The sequence below is a fragment of the Syngnathus acus genome, chromosome 10 (assembly GCF_901709675.1).
Source record: "Syngnathus acus chromosome 10, fSynAcu1.2, whole genome shotgun sequence".
NCBI lineage: Eukaryota > Metazoa > Chordata > Actinopteri > Syngnathiformes > Syngnathidae > Syngnathus > Syngnathus acus.
Genome location: NC_051095.1, coordinates 9859563 through 9881955, shown reverse-complemented (window position 1 = coordinate 9881955; position 22393 = coordinate 9859563). Strand labels below are relative to the sequence as shown.

General features: G+C 40.4%; 1 protein-coding gene across 6 annotated transcripts in view; it reads right to left on the bottom strand.

Annotated features, from left to right (window-relative positions):
- gria2b (glutamate receptor, ionotropic, AMPA 2b) overlaps positions 1–19919 on the bottom strand; it is a 29243-nt gene extending 9324 nt beyond the window's left edge. For 3 of the 6 annotated variants that reach the window (XR_005099017.1, XM_037260907.1, XM_037260908.1), the window contains exons 1-13: positions 19532–19919; positions 19292–19432; positions 10408–10647; positions 6338–6534; positions 5321–5374; positions 5091–5249; positions 4079–4246; positions 2070–2174; positions 1869–1976; positions 1229–1435; positions 785–1152; positions 456–654; positions 26–273 (exon numbers count right to left, since the gene is read on the bottom strand). Coding sequence is in view for 5 of the 6 variants with exons in the window: in XM_037260907.1 (XP_037116802.1) it covers positions 26–273; positions 456–654; positions 785–1152; positions 1229–1435; positions 1869–1976; positions 2070–2174; positions 4079–4246; positions 5091–5249; positions 5321–5374; positions 6338–6534; positions 10408–10647; positions 19292–19432; positions 19532–19634 (2297 nt within the window). In the remaining variant the exon portion in view is untranslated. The remainder of the gene's footprint in view (positions 1–25; positions 274–455; positions 655–784; positions 1153–1228; positions 1436–1868; positions 1977–2069; positions 2175–4078; positions 4247–5090; positions 5250–5320; positions 5375–6337; positions 6535–10407; positions 10648–19291; positions 19433–19531) is intronic. The other 3 variants (XM_037260905.1, XM_037260906.1, XM_037260903.1) reach the window with 2 other exon arrangements.
- Positions 19920–22393: the final 2474 nt, after the last annotated feature.

Sequence of the window (22393 nt, the reverse complement as noted above, 5' to 3'; positions counted from 1 at the left end):
CACATTGTTATACTATTCCACCCACCTTAATGAGGATCCTTTGGGCGTGGCGATCCCGTAGCCTTTGGAGTCCAGGTTGCCTCCCACCTTCATGGTGTCACACGGCTTGCGCTGCTCAATGTATTCATTCATGGTGGACTCCAGCAAATAGGCGTACTTGCCCTTGGACTTGCGGACTCTCAGAACACCCTCGGCTGTTTTTTTCACAAACACCGAGGGCTCCGCACTCCGCATGTATGTCCACATTTTGTCAAAGAGGGCAATTTTAGAACGCTGCAGGGGGGACAGAAAATAGACATGAGTATTATAGAGTGGTTTTTTTTCTTACACAAAAAATTGTGTTTTTGGAAAGCTGCATGTAAACATTGCATTAGAAGATGTTTGACAGGAAGATGGACACATACGCACATCTAAAATGGTTTAAATATGCTCAAGAATTACATTTTGTGCCTTACCCTAAAGAACTCTTTAGTGGAGCCTGAGTCTAGCGTGCCATACGCAATCTCGGTCTGCTTGGCCAGATCCTCAGCGCTCTCAATGGGTGACACCATCCGCTCCACAGTGAGGAAAGCAGCCAGATTGGCCGTGTAGGAGGAGATGATGATGAGCGTGAAGAACCACCACACGCCGCCGACGATGCGGCCCGATAGAGACCTGTCGCCCAAAAACAATCATTTGCTATTTATTAGGACAAAAAACGACACATTTGGGGAAGGCTAAACTTAGCTCCTTCGCTAAACAAAACTCAGTGGAGTTAGTAACAATACTTCTTTGACCAACCTACCTTGGCGAAATATCACAGCCTTGTCGCATGAAGGCCCCCAGGGAGAACCACAGGCTGTTAAATATGCCAAATTCATTGGTGGACTCGTTGGTCTGGATCTGGCCGTCCTCGTACTCCTCGGTGTGCCACTCGTACGGGCTGAAGCGGCTGACCAAGAAGAGCACCACGCTGACGCCGATGTAGGCGAACACGATGCACATCCAGATCTCATAGGCCAGCGGGTCCAGGAAGGAGAAGACGCCAGGCTTGGACTTCTGGGGCTTTTTGATCATGATGGAGATCCCCAGAGACATAAAAGGTTTGGAGAAGTCAATCACCTCTTCTCGGACCAGGGTGATGGTCAGTGGAGCCACGGCGATGTCGGCTTTCTGGAAAACAAACATGGCGATTACCACTGAATCTTCCTACTTTTCGCTAAGTCTAGGCAAAGAAGAGGCAACTCACCCCGTACACTAACTCGCCGACCATCCCGTTCCAGATTTTGGTCTCGGCATCCCTGGCCCCGTATCTCCCGTCGCCGACAATTTTCAGCTGATATTTAAAGCCGCAATGTTTGGCGATCTCAGCGGCCAGATCCACACAGTAGCCTTCGTAGCGGTCGTTGTCCTCAAAGAGGTCAGCGTTCTTTTTCAACATGACGTAAGGAGCTTCCTGAAGAACGGCCATCACAACATAACATCATTTAGCTGAACTCATACATACATACATCCAGTCTTAGTCCCTCAGTTGAGATCTGACTTCCTTGACACCAATTACTGTTACCCAAGGATGTAAATTCTTTAATCGCGAACTGCGAACTGTACTTGTGTGACAGGGAGTAATATAAAATGTAAAATGACAGGCAGTAAAGGTTTTATAACGGAGATTGTGGACTCTGCAGGAAATGAATCCAAAAGTCCAGCAAATTTAAGGCACAACTGGTTGGTGTTGCAAATCAAGATGAATGATAACACAGCAGCATTTACACTGTGTCTTTGCGTCTTAATGTTATCCGGTGTCTGGGGAACCAAAGGACAAACACCCCGCAAACCAATTAAAGCAGCCAGTGCGGCCATAAATCAAAGCGTTTACCTCGATAACTTACCAAGATGGTGGTGACAATGACCGTTTTATTTTCCATCCCCGTCGAGTCGTTGGCAGAGATGTCGGATTTGGTGACGGCCATTTTGTCAACCTCGTTCCAGTAGCCAATCTGTCGGCCATGAATAAATAATGAGCGCCCGTCGGACTAAGATACACGTCGTTAATCTTGAGAGCCTTTTCCCCGCTGCGAGGCAGACTTTACCTTTACAGGGCCGTTGTTCTTTAGTTCCATGATGTTGACGGAGTAGTTGACACGCTTGCCGTGTTGGTCAAACTGGATGTTGCCCGTCAGGCCCTCCACGCGTACCTGTGGCAACGATGCGTCTTTTCAATTTGAGGATACTGCAGATAATGACTCAATCGAATGTGTGCCTTAATTTGTTCCCAAAAGACAGAAAGTCTGTCATTTTTGGGCTTTTGATGTTAATGAAGCCCCAGCGATAATCTGAAATGACTCCATAAAGAAGCTTTTGTGAAAAAACAAGCACCCCTTTTCAAAATCCCCACTAGGTTGGTGTACTTCTGCCTTGCATAAATCAGCAAAGTCATTTATAGCCAAAAAAAAGCCTTTACATTCAGTTATTTAGTTATCACGGCTGTGGTTTTGTATCGCGACTTAAATATTTTAGTAACAATTTGAACAGTCTGAATTATGACGATAAATAAATACTAATTTAAAAATATATATGGGCTTAAATCTTTTCTTTTTAGTAAAGAACAAGGACATTTGTTTGTCTTCTTTTTAGTAACAGTGGAACTGAGGAATCTATACGAGGTTAAATCTTTTCTTTTTACTAAAGTGCGACAATATTTATTTTCTTTTTAGGGAAATGAAGCAAGTAGACATGTACAAGCGTATAAATGTGAACAATTAGCGGAAAAGCCGAAAGGAAAAGAAGAAGAACAAGAATTACTTGTGCTTCAAAATAAATAAATAATGAATGTTTAATATCTGCCAAGTTGTTTCATTATTTGGAATATTGCATCATTATTTGTTCATCTTTCTGGGAAACCAATAATACAGACAAGAGCTTGTAACACCTAAAACAGTTTGAATTATCATGCTATACACATTTATTATTACAATATAAAAGAACTACAATCTTTTGTTTGTTTGTTTGTTTGTTTGTTTGTTTGTTTGTTTGTTTGTTTGTTTTAGGGGTAAAAAATACATTACATTTTTGGATACCCCAAGGGTGCGGTTAAAACAATTTGGAAATTCCCGGTCTAAAGGATTTCACATGCCAGCATACAATGTGGACAGCATGTGGGTGTTGAGACAACAACAACAAAAACATCCTCTGTCTTGCCTTTGACTGGCAGCCAACTTAGATGGCAGAGAGCTGAGAATAAATTGGAGTCGATTTGAAGGAAGCTCATTCCATTCCACCTCTCCAAAATGAATTCTTTGGCGACTCAGTAGTACAACTGTCATCTACATTGCTGGCCAATTCCTGAATTGACACACTTTTTGGGGAAAATTACTAGCTTGATTTGGAGGAGTGCAGTGGTTCATGACCCACTGACCGCCAATGAGCGCCACTGATCACCCTGTGACTGACGGGCCACCAATCTGGAGGCTAGTTTGCTCCAATTTACCTTGCCTTAGGAATATGTTGAATCAGTGGGCCCATATACAGTGCTAACATAAATTAACTTTTGGTTTGAAAATGTATTGTTGCTTCAAACCTTGTAAATAGCATGGTGGATATTGTTTGTCGTGGGAATGACAGACTTTCTGGGATGTCAATTGCAGAACCTCTGCAGGTCTGAAGAAGCCAAATGGAAGAATATTTTTTTTTAAAGCCACTTCAGTCAGATTTAAAACCGCTCATTCATTACAAATCACTGGCAGTACGACTCTCATATTACAATACATATTTTGAGAGATTGAATTAAATAAAAAATATATATTCAAGTGAATGAGACATTCAGGCCTTATTTCACATTTTGTGATTGATTCAAAGCATTTCAATACGAGTCTCGGTCTACATTTCAACAATTCAATTAATTCCTCAGCGTTTCAGTTCAGTGTCACTAAAATACCCCAAAATAATTTCTTGGTTTAATCCAATGAATGTTCACATGCATAATTGCATGAATCATTTCTGTGCGAGCCCAGCCTTTGTTGTCGTTCATGCCGTTCTAAAGGCGGCTAAGTCTAGCGTTGCCATGGCAACGCAGCACAAGACGAACACGGCTACGTTTTACCTGCTTCAGCGCTCGCTCGATCTCCACTCCCTGAGCCCAGGGAACGGCTGGGTTAGCCAGGCAGTCGCCAGCGTTGGCCTGCCGGGTGAAGTCGATACGCTGCTTATGCAGGTAGCGGAAGGCCTCCGTCATCACCTGCACCGCGTCGTATGTCAAGGCCGATGTGTACTACGTAGACAAAGGCAAATCCAGGTTATTTTTATGTACAGTTCATTTTCTTGTTTTCCAATGAAGGTGTTTTTAAGTGGTCTTCAGTTATATTTCACTTTCAAATACATTTGCATTTGCAACAGCTTGGTTTTAAACATTTAGGTAAAATTTTTACATGCAATGCATTTTAATAGAATCATTATAGAAATACATCTATAATGGTTTTTTTTAGCCAAAATCTTGTCATTGCACTGGATGCAATGATTTTTTTTACTAAGCTACTTTTTATTTATTTATGTTGCTGTTATATTACTTCAATTCTTCTTTTTCCTTTTCTATAAAATGTCTTAAATCATTTTGTTTGTAAATGCCTGTAATTGTTGTATTCAACAATTGACTGAAGGTAATTAAAAATATTCTGAAAAACATTCCTCCAGCAATGTGAGATGATGTTGTTTTCTCAGATTAAACTGAATCACAAAACGGAAAATAGGGTATGTTGGTATCTCCTGAGGCTGCTCGGCGGTAGTCTGTGACTTGCAGAGTGCCATGTTCTAGTTACACACTAGAGTGCTTGACAAATTTATCAAACCGCCAGTCCCGTGTTGTTCCCTACTTAGGTTTATGAAGCGCTTTAATGTGGACTCTTTCTACTTCAGTGAACTTGAACAGGAAAGATGACTTTCAAAGTTGATTCAGTTGAGCAACACGGGATTCATAACAATTACCAAGCCCATGAGGCCGGACCTTGCTGGAGTGCATATCCAGTACATGGTGTTCTTGGTCAGACCTTCTTAATAATGCACATAGCGTACATGTCTGAAGCAAGTTGGTACATGTGAACATGAAGTTCAACGCTCACCCTGATCTTGTTATCTGCTCCCGGATACTCCTTCTCCTCCAGGGCCTCCCACCGCTGGTCAAACTTGGACACCAGCGGATCGTCGAAATCCACAATCTGGAAGCCTGACACATTGGCACCGCCGTACTGGATTTTAGATAGGTCGCCATCGACAAAACCCTGGAAACATGACAAGTTGTGGTCATTTTTGCTGCCTTTCGGTGTACAGTAAAACCTTAAATGTCTCTTACCAGATTGGCTATGATGTAATGGTAGCCTTTTACGTGTCTGCCAATGGTGATGACCTGCAGAATTATTGATCAGATGAAAATAAATAGTCATCAGAATTTTATACAAAAGTAGTGGTAGAAGTACATCTTTTATCTGGATTACATCACTATGAACAGCAATTCTTGCTAACTGATGAGAAATAGCACGTGTAGAGTCACATATTGCATATAATCATAAAATGTTTTGGTAGCAGCACTTTCGATCTTTTTGTGATACTGTATCGTTCAAAAGAAAACCAACCACTAATTTTTGGAAATTAAAATCAGATATATTAGTCAGTAACTGATATATAGTAAATCTCTAAAGGTGCAAAAATACCCAAAGCAAAATTTATAATTTTGTTTTTGCTTTTTAAGATAAACATTGATTTAAATTTAAAATGCTCAAATCTGAGACATCATTCTAAGTCCATATCGCTCAGCCTTACTCAAGATGGGTCCACCTGCCAAAACCTACTCCATTGGAATTTTATGTGTATTACCCAACTTTTGAATTCCTTCCAAAGGCCAACTGCGTGTCACGCGAGCTAGCATAGCTGATGCTTGTGGCCATTATCGTTACATTTAACAACCGGTGACAGTAAGAAAGAGATATCCTAAGCGACTTTCCCTTATCAACAGCAGCAGCAACAGGGGTGGAAAAAAGGGACAGAAAATTGATTGGCTTTGTAGCATTTGAAGGCTTGACAGGTATGACACTGCTGAAGCTAATCCTGCCGTTTGACTGGCACCTCTGTCCAGACAATGGCTCAGGGCAGATCTGAATAGTCACGTTTTGTATCTGTGACTGGCCTAGATTGCCTACCCAGAGTTCTCTGAATAGCGTGAAGATGTCAGTTTTATTGTGTAAAGCGAAAAAATATTGCATTAACATTAAACAGTCATCAATTTCTGTTCATCAAAAAATTCACCAATTGGCATTTTGGTATTTTTAGAATAGTGAGTTTTACGATACGTAGAGCAGAAGTGTAAAAAGACCTGGTCCATGATGTCTTTGACTTTGTCCTGTTCACAGTCCAGGATCACCCTCCGCTCCTTCTTATTTTCCAGGTCCTGGAAAAGCGAGCGATACGCTTCATCCTTGCGCTCATCTTTCAGGTTGCCTACGTTGATGGCAGTCACTTGCCACTTCCTCTCGGCCGCCGTGTCCAGGACCACCTGAAGCGTCGTCAGGCCTGAGGGAGCGCAAAATTACAGTAAACTATCGGGGTCTCGTTTTCCTGGCAACAAAATAACATCTGTGGCAATAGAAAACAATAGAACAAGACAAACTAGACTGGCAGAATCCTGCCAGTGCACAATAATCCAAACATGTCCATTTGATTTGTTTGATGAACTCGCTGTTCCACTCCAGTCGGGGTAATGCGCCTGAAAAAGTAGGTGTGGCTCCATGAGCGGAAGAAAATTGGTTACTGCACCCCTTGGTCCCCATTCAAATAGACTGTAACAACTTAGCTTCACGTTTAATCTATTAGATCAGGGCAATAATTTAATAGCTTCTTCGTACAACCGCTCTACAATATTTTATGCACATTGGCTTGTAAAATCCAACCAATGCACCTGCCAACTAATTGAGTACATAAATAACCACCAACTGACTGCCAACTGGATGACAACCCAGCACTTGACTAACCAACTAACTAATTGACTTAACTAACTAACTAATGAACCAAATAACTGACGACACGCTTTACTAGACAACCAACTAAGTAACCAACTGACCAACTAACTGATGAACGACCAGCTAACTAAACAAGAAACTGACAAACCAACCAACCGACCAACTGACTAACCGATAAAATGTCAAACCAATCGAATGACTAACCAACTAACTAAAACCAACCAAATAACAGTATTTGGTATTAACCAACCTTCTAATCAACTGAATAATCAATCACTCAACTAATGAACCAACAAAGCAACCAACCAACTGGATAACCAACAGACTGACTAATGATACAAACTAAACGACCAACCAACCAACCAACCAACCAACCAACCAACCAACCAACCAACCAACTACCTGACAAATTAAACAACTGCAACTATGACAACCAACTCACAAACTAAGTGACTAACCAACAGCAACCCAAATCTCTCCCCTCGCTCACGTGAAAGCAGCATCATTATTCTGGAAATAAGCTCAATAATGTGGCAGACACGACATATTCACGATCAGGCATTGTTGCTTTATTGCTGATTGGCTGCCATCTCAGGCTCGTTAAAAAGCCGTGATTCAATGCTTTTATGTAACGAGCTTGTCAGGGTGAGTCACAGGTACGTACGTATTCTGCACCGCAACCAAGTGTGGGAGGGAAGTGTCTGAGACAGCACGCACTTTATGACATGGTACACTTTCAATCATTTCCCATCTTTGTTGGTGACTTCTTTGTTGATCACATTCTTTTTCGATTGTCTTAAAGCTGCCAAGCTCAATTAATACAGAGAAAGGAAAAATGCTATCATGTTATATTCTTAAGGGCTCCCCCCACAGATGTGAGTCACAAAGAGCTGATCAGAGGCTAAATTCCAAATGTTTGTTCTAAACCCAAGAGAATTTATTTTGTAACATCACCTGAAAATGACATATTTCAGTTTGAATTCATTTTTGAGCTGCAAGCTGTGATATGACTAATTGACGGAGCCTATGAAATCCCTCAGCAAGTGTGCAAAACGTCCGTAACAGATCTGATTAAAGAGACTTTGAATGCAATGGAGCGGACCAATGTGCTCCTACAGTCTTTATATCACCATCTTATTTGTCCTTTTATCCTCCCACCCCTTCCAAAAAAACAGAATCCCGGCTCGGACGAGACGTTTAATTATGCCTCTTGATCAATGTGACGTTCCCTGCGAGTTAAAGACGTTTCGCAGCTGAATCTCGCTCATATCGATCCTCGGCTTGCGCTTTAATGAGAAAAAAAAAAAGAAGACCTGCGTATGTAATCCGGGCGTGACGGCAGTGGTGTGAAATATCGATCAATTTCAGTTTTTTACGGCACTGGAAAATTGGAGGCTCTTACTTCTATTTGAAGGATCTATATGTGTCATAATTACAAAGAGGACACAATGTTGACCCATGAGCTAAAATGATTCGGATAATCATGCATTTGATCTTTAAGACTTGGTGAAGCAGCATTGTGCAAGATTGGCTTTTGGATAATCAATAATCAGATGTCGATGGTCCAAGCGTAATTGCAGCTGTCGTTCGTTCTCGCACACCATTTTGATCATAATCACTGTTAAATTAAGCCTCTTTGGAACACATATTTAGAATAAAAATAAATTTGGTGACTTGAACTAGGCTGTTATATCTCTGTGACCTTTCTACTTGTCTACTTGGCTGTACTCTACTATGTATATAAACCTGGAGTAGTCGAGCATGTTGCATACATGAAGCCTGCTGAGTGCACACGGGAGGCGTCACGTGAATTATGCACTCGTATGTGGGGAGTCTATTGACTTGCCAGTGCTTGCTTGTTGGCTTAGGAAGGATTTAGTGCAGTGCTGCTCTTTCCTCCATTTCACTTCACACTAAACATGATAAACACGCACACGCATCCTCTATGCAGCTACGGCATCTCCTCAGATGCCTTTCATGCTCTACCCTCCCCCCCTCTCATCTCCCCTCTTCACGTTCTCGTCCCATTCAGGAACGCAACTCAGAGGCGAAAAAAAAAAGTCAAATCCGCCTCCCCTCCAAAATCCATCTTAAAACATGCCGCATGAAACCTGCTGCTTACTGTACAAGTGCGATGAGCTCCGACGGGGACCGCAGTGCTTATATTTCTCTATCGCACGGCTGTCTAATTAGGTCAGTGTGATCTTTTTGTTCCCATGGCAACCAATGTGTGGCGAGAGGAAAGGACGGAAGGAAGGCGAAGGAGAGCTCTGGAAGTGACCGTGACGGTCGCTAAGTGATATGAGGATGTGCGGGTGTTTTGACGGATGTTCAGGGAGGCGTCATCGGTAACGATGACTTCAATTTACACATTGAGCCACTTCGCTGCGTTTTTCTGTAAGTATATTCACCGGACACCACATTAGGGATAGCTGGAAATCGTGACAAAAGAACAAAAAACAACCTTGACAGAGACAATAATGCTTCATTTTGAGTCATTCAACTTTGCTGAGCTCTAAGAAAACTGAAATATTTCTCAAATTAGCATCATCCAACTGCCTGGTGTAAAGTGTTACATTTTGGTAACAATGGGACAAAATCTTCAGTGCGGATTTGTTCTGGGTGACAACTTGAAAATGTCAGAATTGACCCTAAAAGTAGAAGTTTTGAATCAAAATGGAAGAGTGTGTTTTTGTGCATGCCTTCTTGAGACTTTTTTGTGGGTCTGTTCACAATGACAACCAAATGTTATGTTGCTAAGTGAACCGGAAACCTCCAAATCCCTAAAAAATCTCAGCATTATTATTATGATGAGGAGCGTGGAGGTCCATAGCTGCAGGGCCCATCACCTCCACTGCTTGTCACTACCGCACACGTCCATTTGATGTTACATAAAACACACACACAGACACACACGCAAACAAACTCATAAACACGTATTGCAGCTGATTGTATGTGACAAGCCCCCTTTCATTAAATGCACTTGGGGGGTCAAAATACACAACCACAATGAGGGGGGGGGGGGTTCAACATAAACACATGAAGACTTGAGGACATTTTCAGCACTATGATGACAAAATCAACAACTCACAAGTGTTAGTTAACACCTTGGAGCAATCTTGGAATTTACCAAAACAGAATGTAAAGGAGCCTATCCTATGCCTCAATAAAAGAGGAGAGAAAATTGAATGATATTATTTTGTATTCATAGTGTTGTTTAATTATGTTACGTTATTTCAATATTCATACTGTAAAATAAAATGTATATGGGTAATTCTCAGAAAGTGTGGTCCAACACTGACTCACTTTGCAAAGCCAAAATTAATAAAGTCAAAAGACTATAAAGATCAAATAGTGATGGCCAATCATCTATCTCAAATCCCAACACATCTGAATTGCACAAGAAAGGAACGGCGTGCCGTCTGACCTCGATCGCTGTCGTACAGATAGGCGAACTTGTCCCACTTGTAGTACTCGATGAGGCTGAGCAGCGGCCCCTTGATGTCGGGCCTCATCTGGATGATGAACTGCTGGTTGCCATCCAGCGGGAAGCTGGGCGTGATGAAGGACACGTGCAAAGTGCCGCAGAACGACGTGATGGTGTTGACCGACTTCTTGTCGTAGAATCCGAAAATGGCGTAGACTCCCCTGGAGAACTGCGAGCAGACTGCAACACAGAGAGACAAAACAAGTGTTAACGTTTGTTGTTTTACATCCGTTAGAGCGCTTCGGGGACGCGCTGTGTTCCACATGTCTGCCGGCTGATTAATTGATTTCCGTCTTTTAGCTGCACCGCGGGACTTCTTGCACTACAGAGAACGTATGCAGGAGAAAGTCCCTAAAAGCCAACAAGCCTGCTGAATCTCAGAATGTTAACTTTCTCATCCACTTCCTAGGAAAGTCCAAAAAGAAATTTGCCCTATTTTAGGGTAAGAGGAAATGTAAGCATGTTCCACAAAAAAAATGATAGGTTTGTACAGTCCAAAAATCCCAAAGGACTTCTCCTTCCAAAAACACTTTTGTGCTTTTGAAATAATTCACTGTGAAAGTATTCAAAAGCAATTATATTTTTACAAAAGGAAATACACAACCATCATCCATAAATGAATTTCAATGCTAATATTTACAACTTAGCAAGCCCTCACGTTTGTGTAACGTTTGTGTTTTGTGGCCTTGCTTTTCCATTAACTATGCCGCGTGTAATCTGCATTTTCTACATCCGCCATTCTGTTGACTTTGCAAAAATTCACCCCGTTGTATAATTTACGAGCCGTGCCCAGGCGCGTACGCCAAAGTGGCTTTTTCTGACATCTAACATTTATTATGTGGCGAGCGCTGTCGTTGCTGCTTTTGTTGCAGTCAACACACGAAAAGCCTTCTCCGCCGACCTGAGGTTCCCGGCCATTTCTCAAGCGTTACCCCGGGGTCAGCGGATTAGCATGACGTTCGTGCGGCTCGTATTGGTCGCATGTAGCTCCATCAGCTTTATTGACCGTGCTCTTGTGTCATTAATGTAATGAGGCATTTCTTTGAGTGCAATATCATGGGGATGACTTGCTGACACGAGACGCTGGAGTCAAGTGAGGGGAGATAGTCGGGTGTCCTGTCCTGCCAGAAAAACTCACGTTCAATCAAAAGCATGTATCACTGATTTTTGTAAGCGTTTGCTTTTTCCCACATATTGTGGGAATTGCACAACCAATAAGAAAAACATTGGTGTTTCAGAATCATGTAGTAAAAAATGGGTTTGGTAAGAAATTGTAGAAAAAAAAAAAAAGTCTACTCACAAGATGACTAAAAAGATGTGAATATTTTTGTTTATCCAAGATTTTGCTCTGAAATGTATGAAAAGTTTAGCACGGTCATGAATGAAATGACGCAATATCCCTTGCAAATAAATCAAGATGCAATGGTTTAAAAAGTACAAGACCCTATGAAATAGTATTTTTTTTCACTCTGTTGCAGCCTAAAAAGTTGACGAGATGTATTTTTGGAGGGGAGAAAAGTCAATCTGGCGCAATAAAGAAGTCGGGGATGCTTAATCGCTGGCTGGCAGAGAGAGTGAAGGATTGTGGGAAAAGCCATTAGGCCTTTGTCACATGTGACTGCCTCTCAATGAATCCTACTCACAAATTCCTCCTTACACTCACAACAACTTAATGACCAGTATTTCTCAAGTCCACCTACCAAATGTTTTATAGTTGTACCTACTTCACTGAAAATCTAAAGTAAATACAAAAAAAAAAAAACACAACTACCCCTTCACATTCAATGCAATAAGTCACAAAAATTATTCAAGGTAATGCTTTACTGTTTCAGTCACCTCACTGAAAGAGCCTATGACTAGATCCGGTGATATCTTCTGGATGGGCGGAGGCTCTCGTGACTTGTCACCTTGAGAGGAGGTGAATGGCGTGAAACAAATTTAGCCGTTCCAATTAGCTGACCCGCTTCTTGCCGGTGTGCCACCCAGAGGACCATGTCGTCTCCTTTTACGCCGCTGTTTATGCTGATCAAAGATTTCATTTGCATAAATGATCATATCGCCTTCGCCTCACAACAGGAATTTAGGAGGAAATTGCGACAGACAAAGCAAAGACTTTTTTGTCCGCATTTTTGCCTAATTTTGCTAATCTTGGTGTTCTAAAGTTTATTGAGTGTGAAAATACAAAAACTAGCACAATTTTTGTGGTTTAACAAAAGGAAATCCTACAAAAATAATTTAATATTTATAATAATTTAATAATTTGAATCATTTAATCAGAAAATATGACACATTTTGTCATCTCATGAGAATTTAGAAGGAAAATTGCATCGTAAGAATTCAGTCAAGATTTTAAACTTTACCATGAGGCGTCAACACATTTAACTATTTTTGACATTGTCTTTCAGTTACATCAGCCACCGTCATGTGCTTTGCATCACTCTGGAATTCCATGACAAGTCACTAAAATGTGTCCCCTGCTGTAAAACCCTTCTCCGTATGGATTAGAGCAGGTCTTGTTGCCATGGTGACATTCCTCCCCCCCCCACCCCCTGCATCCCACACACACTTTCTACCAAAGGACACTTGCATGAATCCACCTCACTTAGGTTGTGTGGATGGATTGAAGATAAACTGACCCTGAGCAGTGCTAAAATGATGAATCAGCACGCACGTCAGTGACACAGGACTCGTCAACAGTGTGAACAGATTTGACTGGTGTTCCACTCAAGTGCCGCGTCGCCACGGCAACAAGGCCCTGGGACTTTTCATTTAAATGTAGAACTGATCGAGGACAAGCTAACACATGGACTGTTGTGTCACTTGATACAGCGGCTGCAATCCTGTTTTTTTTTTCTGACTTCGACCTTGTCTGCGGTATCCTAACAAGCCCAAAGGAGCGTTTTGCTGCTCTCTTAGATTTCATTTGCGGTTAAACATCCTGAGAGGCTGACCAATCAATCGCCTTACTTGCGCATAAGCCACAAAGCTGCCAACACAGTCATGTTCTGGATTGAAAAAAAAAATACAAAAAAAGGTGTAATCAAATTTGTTGGGTTTCTTTTGTGCATGAAATGTTTTTTTAACGCTCTTGTAATGCTTTATTCTGATCTAGGTAGCTCATCTTATAATGAGGCAGTGCATTTCTGGGACGTCGAGGGATGTTGCCGTGGCGACTGTCGGCTATATTAAAAAGAAGAAGGACTTGTGGGAGATGTGACTGGCGGTCACAGTGGCTGGATTTTTTTTTTCTCCTTTGAGCCATCCTTCCGGCAGCTGCTCTCGACAAGAACACTGCAGCTCAGTTCTTGTCAACTTCTATTGCCAACCCCCTTGCTCCTCTTCCTCCTCCTCTTCCTCGCCATCTCTCTCGTCGCTCTCCTTTTGTGCACTGACCTGTTTCCTGGAGGCGTTCTGATGGCCTGCGATGAAGCCTTCACAAGCGACTTCATGGGCAGCGCTACATAGCGCCCTCTAGTGCAACGCCACTTTTTTATGCTTCCTGTGGCCTCCTTTAGTTTGCAAGTAGGCGGCGGTGGGAGAGGAGGAGGAGATGTGACACCATGGCAACAGTCTGAACCACTTTGTCTTGCTGAAGCGAGGCTAAGAGCATCCTTCACAAAAATAATTGATTGTGATGGTTTTTCTCATATAAGTGGCTTATTTTGTTGAAACGACTTTTTCACATAAGATTGCAACTTTTCTAGGAACAGCACAATAGAATTTGCGTATTTTTTTGTCAAATAATTGCTTTGTATCGTAATAGTGGGGAGTGTAATTGTTTTCACATATTACGACAGTCCTAAATACTTTTGTAAAAAAAACTTTTTTAAGTTATAGTATATACAATATATAAGTATATACAGCAGTATAGGTGTGACAATATTCTTCTAAAGTCAATTGTTTTTCTCGCAAAATTTGAACTTTTTTCAAGTAATAAATAATACAACATTCCCACAAAATCGAATTTGTTATCATGAATCTTTTCATGAGGATTTTTTGTTTTTATTTGTATTAAAGTTACTTATTTTTTCATAGTGTGATAACATTATTCTTATAAAATTTATGTTTTTGTTACATGAAATCTCAAAATCTTTATTATTAAAAAATGGGACTTTTCATCATTCATTATTTTTGTCATAAAATTGTGAGTTTTCACACACAATTGGGGATTTTGGTATTATTATATTATGTATTTATGTGAAATTAGAAGTTTTTCTTAAAAATGAAAACCTTGTACTATTTCAACACAATTCACTTAACCTTGGGATTTTATTATCATATTAATACAACAATATATACATATATAAAATGTACATCTTATTACGTATTATAGGCACCCCAAAACAAAAACGTCTTGCATTGAGTGTTGTGAGTGCTTACACAACGATGCACCACACTGAACTATTGATCGGCATGCGTGAATTCCGGCTACTTCCTGTCATAAAAACACAACGTACGCTCTGTGACCTTTTACGGAAATACCAAAGCAGGCTTGGTGTGTTCTAATGATCTCGCAACAAACGGACAAGCGCCACTCCGCATGTGAAGGAGAAGGTTGCCAAGGCAACACGAGTGAATTGACTCTGCTGCTTTCCACTGTTTAATTGTTACTGCTCTTTTTCGATACGCTACTTGGTCTAATAGCCCGAGAGTGTCTAATTCCAATATTCAGCACTATCAGCTTCAAAACAGTAACAGAGTGAAGAGGATTTATTATGGCCAATTATTTAAAGGAGTCTTACATTTTGCACTTCCGCCCCACTATAACAAAAAGTGGGCTACACCCACACAGAACTTCTCTTCTTACTTCCTTGTTAAAGCTAAAAGGTGTGTACGGTGTTGCATCCACCAGTGATTTAAAAAAAAAAAAAAAAAAAAGGTTTGACAATGTCCTGCCAAGTGACACATACACTATACCTCAGTCTCATCTAATAAGTTTGACCCCTGAGCCCGAGCTTTTATACGCTCCATTTGCCCATGGCCTACAACTCACTGCGACACGTCATTGCATGTAATGCAGGACATAAATACGCAAATTATTGTGAAAATAAATGACACGTTGGTTGGAATGTAAAGCAATGTATAGTCTAAAGTATTGGATGTTATTAAAGTACTCATACAAAAGGATATTCATGGATTGTTTTCAAATTCTTTGAGCTATAAAACATTGATCATATTTGCGGTTCTACTAAATAATACATGAAATGGTTGGCAAAGATTTAATGTGTAATACAGCACAAAAATATCTTAGGATAGAAATGAGAAAATTTAATAAATAATGGCACATGTACCGTAATTTTCGGACTATAAGTCGCACCGGAGTATAAGTCGCACCAGCCATAAAATGCCCAAAAAAGTGAAAAAAAACCATATATATGTATATAAGTCGCTCCTGAGTATAAGTCGCCCCCCCCACCCAAACTATGAAAAAAAAACGCGACTTATAGTCCGAAAATTACGGTAGTCTATATCGTTGTGCAGCAGTAATTTAAAAATACACAAACAGTCGGATTTTGAGAACTGCAGTCACGTAAAGCATTATGTGCAAAATAAAACAGCAATTTAGTGGGAGTCAAATTGTCCTTATTTGCAATTTATCAGTCTGATGGCCTGGGGGACAAAGCTATTTCGGAACTCACTAATACTCTACCAAATGCTGCGGAACACTTTTTGGCACAAAGTCAGGGACAATTTTCAATAAGAATGAATGGAGCGCTAACATTCTAGGTGTTGGTATCCCCAAAATATAGGAATATATATAATATAGGAAATTCACTCTGAATTTAAAGAGGAATTTAGAAAATGTCTCATTTCGGCAACCTTTTTACTAGCCCATCTCCCGCTGTTTTTATAGCATCAGGGGAGCTCGTGAAACATCTGTTGGTGACAAAAGCTGGGACAATCGTTTCCGCATCGTTCCCAAAAGGACTTGTCTTTTTACGCCTTCCCTCACTCTGTCCTCGCTGCTGTTTTTTATTTCTCATCTGCTTGATTGTGTGACATTCACTGCTGGCATCGGTCACCGTTTGACCTCGTCCGAGAGGCAGAATTCATGATTTATGCGCGCATATTTTAGAGTTATGTCTGTGGCCTCGGAGCCAGGGCAGCAGGGGTTCAAGGTGTTGGTTTGATTGACAGCTGAGGCAGAGATGGTTAGGGTTAGGCAATTAATTCTGAAATGTTGATGATTTTATTACGCTTAATGGCAGTGCCATCGGATTCGACAGTGGTCAACGGACAAAATGACTTGTTTGGAAAAAACACGGTTTTGGTTTTCTCTATTTGCAGATTGCCGTTATCATGCGACACATTCAAAATTGTTTGTTTGTTTGTTTGTTTGTTCTTTCTTTCTTTCTCCATACCAAATTATGAGTCGCAATTCTTATATCACATCGGCGAGTCAATACTTACGAACAAAATGTATTTTCTTTTCTGGACGTTCTATTATATTTCTCAGTCTAAATGTGAATTGTTTCTGAAGTTTTGAGGTTATCAGTTCAGAAAAAGTTGTCGTTATTAATTGTTTTATAGCCGCGCAACCGCGCAGCATATTGATCAACAAAATGTCCGTCTCAGTGGGGACATTTTTTTTCTCCGTAAAAACGTCTTTAAAATGGCAAAAGCTTCGTGAAAATGAAAGTGCTGGCATTAAAGTACTTCATGATGCCCACTGGACTCTCTTTTATGAGTCAGTCTATTAAATGCGGAGATATGGCATCAGGTAAGGAGACAAAAGCAAACCCCCCAATGGACGTATCCGCTAGCTCTCTAGCTAGCCTGAGTCATGTTGCCCTTTCAAAGGACAAGGCCTGAAGACGAGCGCTTACATTTTCCGAGAACACGCACACACACACGCTTAGTTTCATAGGAACATAGCGCAAGTGTAAAAGTCAGGCAAGCACATCAACGCTAATGAGTAACGCGCATGCTAATGAAACCTTTAGCGTTAAGGTTATACTCGCATTGCTAACAAATCCAAGATGAGTTATTCATCGAGTAGCCACAAGAACCCGAATGAGTTTAAAGGGCACGTGGGGCAAATTTCGCAAAATGCAAAACTCTTTACCAAAGGGATTGTGTTTTAATTTTGTTTGACATTTTTATACATTTTCATCTAAACCAAACAAGTTGCTCAGTAGTACCAAGAAAAGCAATTGGCTTTAACCTGGTTGGTTTTGACATTTTTTAGCACGTTAGGTAAACTAAAGAAACACAAATATTGCTCATCAGTTTCTAATAAGCTAAAGCAAAAAATGGTTCTTTAACTCTTACTGTTTACGTTGATTTGATTAATTTTGTCAAAGTATTTTATGAACGAAATAAATGCAGTTTATTTAACATTATTTTTTTAAATATGATTCATCGATTTCTATGCTTATGCAAAACAATTTAGTTAGCTTTAATTCTAAGCTTGATTTCATAGACTTTTGTGCTACAACTTTTAGACAATATTTGTTATTTTAACCAAACTATGTAAACATAAATTGCAGAACAGTCTCCAATATGCGAACGTATTTTTCCTTTAATTCATATCATCTACTGTGATCTGTATAATTTTTAGCATTTTGTCAACTATACAAACAAGTTCCACTGGACACAATATTGACAGCAGTTGTAATATGCTAAAGCAAAGTATTTCTGCTTAATTCTTATTGCTTGTTTTGATCTTTGTTCCCCCCCACACCCACACAATTTTCAACAACAATTTGTCAGTTCAGAAACTAAAGAACTACAGACGTTCCACTACACACCATACCCGGAGGAATTTCTTATGTAATGTTATGCAAAGCGTGATTGCAAATTCTTGTTGTGCTGCAGTGTTTGTATGCTGAGCACCTTGATGATGGTCGCCCACTCGCATCAGGCTGCCCAGCATGAGCGCACATGCCGGGGACTAAGCTTTTTTTTTTATGCAAATGATATGGATTGGACGCCGGCAAGCACCAATCACAAGCCTTTGATTTATATTGAACGGAGCAGTCGCATAGCAACCAAGCACTTCAACATGAGCTATTTGAGGGGAAAACATTACATAAAAACAATCCAAATGCATGTCATGTCTGACCACAAAACATCATTATCATGTATACCTGAATCATGTATCATGTATGTAACTCTATTAAAGTATAACTGAATAAATATAGATACAATACAATCAATATTTAAGTAAAGTCAAAGGAAAAGAAAAACTACAAACAAACCAGACTAAATAAAAGTAGTTATTATGAATAAAATACTTTTATATAGGGGAAAATGTATAAAAAATTAATCACAAAAATAAATGAAAATGAATGAAAATATAAATAAAAGAATAACAAATAAAAAAAAAATTGTTAATCTAGACGATAAAATATTTATTATGCAACAAAGAATAAATGAAAAAGATGGAAATGTTAATCTTAATCTTAATGGAAATACAAATAGATAGATAAAATATTAAATATATTTTTTTAGAAAGGCTGAAAATTGCTAGCTGTGCGCAAATTCCATCCATACCTTCATTAAACAAACTAATTGGAAAGAAAAACTCTGTTCTTCATTTAACGGGCACACAAAGATGCTCTCCAAAAAAGCTTCTCACTCAACTCAATGAGATGAAGATGTGAAAATGAGGAGGAGGGAGTATTCGTTTGCCTCACTGACAATGATCACTGCGAGCTATGTATGGTGTTGTGGGTGTAAAGGAATGAAATGATGGATGTTGCCGTTGCCGTGGCAACCAAGTGTACCACCCCTCCCCCCCTCATCTCCCTTCTCCCCTTGCATCCATCCATACACATTCCAAACCATATGGCGCAATGCAATTTTTTTCCAAGGCACTCACAGCAATTGGTGACAGCGAAGCTATTGGCCACCTCCAGGTTGTCAATGTGAGGCGTGAGCCGGAACTCAGCCGTACCAAACTGGACCATGCCTATCCGGAAGGCGCTGTACTCTTGGTCCGCGCCCCTCGGAAAGAGCCCCCCTGTGTGGGTGGAAAGAAATCCACCAGTCAATCTTCCTAAAACGCAATGCGCTTCATTTTTGGCGCACATTTTTTTTCAGAGTATTTGGCTGCACTCACCGATTTGGACGCTGGGCGAGCCTCCGTGCGCGCACCCCCACAAGACGATGAGGAAGGACACAGAGAAATGCAGAATCTGCTGCATGGCCGCGGCGGTCCGCATCTACCGTACACACACTCAGGGAGGGGAGGCAGGAATATTCCAGGAGAGAGAGACGGACGATTAAGGCGTTAAATCCCAAGCATCTTTTTTGTGTGTGTGCAGCCAGGCATGCAATTAACGATGACTAAGGTGGAAGGTGGAAAATAAAAGGGGAGTGACCCCAGTAGTCGAGGAATAAAAGACTCTCAGCGACGGAGCGGCGAGCGCGGCTGATTCCTGCTCCGAGTGCGACGCTCTTCTCTCAGCATCAAGCACCCCCCCACTCTCTCTACTCTTCCCTCCACCCTCCTCCTCAAGCCGGGAACCGAATGCTAATGAGATGGCGGACGAAGATTGCCGAAAGGAGAGCCGACTGCTCGAGTGACGTCAGCGATCTACCGTGCGCTTTCATGAGAGATCTGTACAGATTGGGAAGTTTCTACTTTCTTGGGCTTGTATCAGACTGACAGCAGTTTTCCTCGAGTGTGAGGCAGTAAAGAGGAAAAAATGCATAATGATTATTTCCTTTCATCTTTTTATCTCTCGATCAATATCTATCCTAACACAGACGACATGTTTCAGCACCACGGACAGTGGAACCATTTCACTGCATGAATCCAGCAGAGAGAATTTACTAAGGAAGAACTTGACAGGAAATTTGATAGAAAAAGACCCACAAAAAAAGATGAATTTAGTAGGAAATGGATGAGTAAGAATACTTTTGCAGCTTGAAGTGGGTGGTGTTGGTGTTATGAATACATAACAGTCAAGTTGCAATGTCAAGCATCTCTTGACACTTCAAGCAAGCAGGGATGTGTCCCGGGGTCAGCAAGAATGCTGAGACCAAACATTGCATAGGCTCATGTCCATTAAACATTCAATAAAAATGAGACCAGTTTATTGAAATCTATGGAGTAATCTAAAAATAAAAAATCTGATTTTGATTGCCAAAGGAAGAAGCAGAAGAATCCAATATAGGAAAATATTATTTGAGAGTAGACACATTGCAAAGATTACAGACAAATGTGGAACATTGATGTTGTTAGAAGCTGGGTTAGTATAGTTGACGAAAACGGAAAGAATAACTTTTGTTAATGAAGTACTAATCTTAGCAGATAAAGGGGAAAATGAGTCGCTAGGAAAAGGAAAGGAAGAAAAGGGGAAAGTAATGAAGGGGGAAAAATACAAAAGAACAAAATCAATTAAACAGCACAAATCATAAGAAAAAGGATCAGATAAAAAAAATATGGAAATATTGAGGGCGCGGTACCAAAAAAGTGGAAGCAAAACAATAAAAAACAGTAAAAAACAAAAGTTGCAAAAAGAAAGCTGTTATAAAACAAAAAAGATGAAATTTGAAAAGATCGAAAGAAAATGTTTACAACTAGGTCAAGGGGAAAACATGCAAGAAAGTTAAGCAAACTAGAAGGAACAAAATAAATAAAAAGGAATATAAGTGGAGCAAAAGTAAACACGATATGGGAGAAAATGACAGACGGGAAAAAAAAAAAAAAAAAAGACAGACTGGAATGATAGGGTGAAAACAAAAATCAACAAGAACAAAGTAGAAAATGAGGGTGAAGGGAACAAATAAAAAGCACCTACTTTGTTCTCAACGCAACACCACATGCTTATTGCTTTTAGTACTGTACAGCGGCCATTGATACTTCAGATGAAGACAGTCGGTTCTGCCCACCATGGCTTGCATCCTGGCCTCCTGCAGGGCAGCGTCCTGGTGAGAGGTCGTGTTGGATTAGTGCTCACCCCGTGTGATATAGGTTAGCGCGCTAGGACGCTACAAACACACACACATACACACACACGCTGGTACAACAATCTATGTTATGTGACCTCTCATATTGTTTAATGATCTTTGATGACCATTAACAAGATGCTGTTAAGTCAGAATTATAATTAGGCTTCAAACGATCCAGGAGCCGATGACCGATCGAGTTTATAAAAAAAAAAAAAAAGACAACCGATCGCTTATCAGAAAATAGGCCTGTCCATTCATTCTATTTTAAGAACTTATTTGCTGTATAGTCGACACCTGCTATTTGCAGGGCATTGGGACTGGCCCCGCCCCAAATAAAACTGACGCCCAATCAAATGTGTTGGCAAAATAAATGATTAAAATTCTCCCAAAACTTTGATGAATATCAATAAACAAAAACACCCCCTCAAAAAAAAAAAAAGACTGTACATGCTGAGAAACCTTGGATTATTAACCATGGCAGCAAAGAACATCATTGGGGTGAACGAGATTTTGTTTGCTTCAATGTCTTACTTTGTGCATCCTATCAATGATCGATCAGCAAATGACATGACAACCCATCACTGAAATTGCCAGCATCTTCACCACAGTTCCAGCTTCCAGGTTGGCCTCCACCTTTTTTCATTAAATACTGACAATCAATAAATGTTAGTGTGAATGACAGATGAGGAAAAGCGTTTGCCAGGAAAGAAAGGGGACAATACTCAGGTCTAAATTTCCAAAATTGAAACTAGCCGTATTGTGAAATCACCTTTTAGGATGAAGATCCACTGTATTCGAGCACCGTCCACATTTTATCTAAAGGAAAATTCAACTTGTAAGAACACTGGCACTGAAATAGAAGTTTAGTACATTCCCAGACTGTTTCAACCAATTAAAGATCACATTTACAAAAAATAATCACCTGATTATTATTCTTTTTGTTTTTTGGTAATGGAAAGGAACATTAGTCCAGTGACCAAGCACTTAAAACTTGTCTCATTTTCGGGGTGATATCAATGATAAG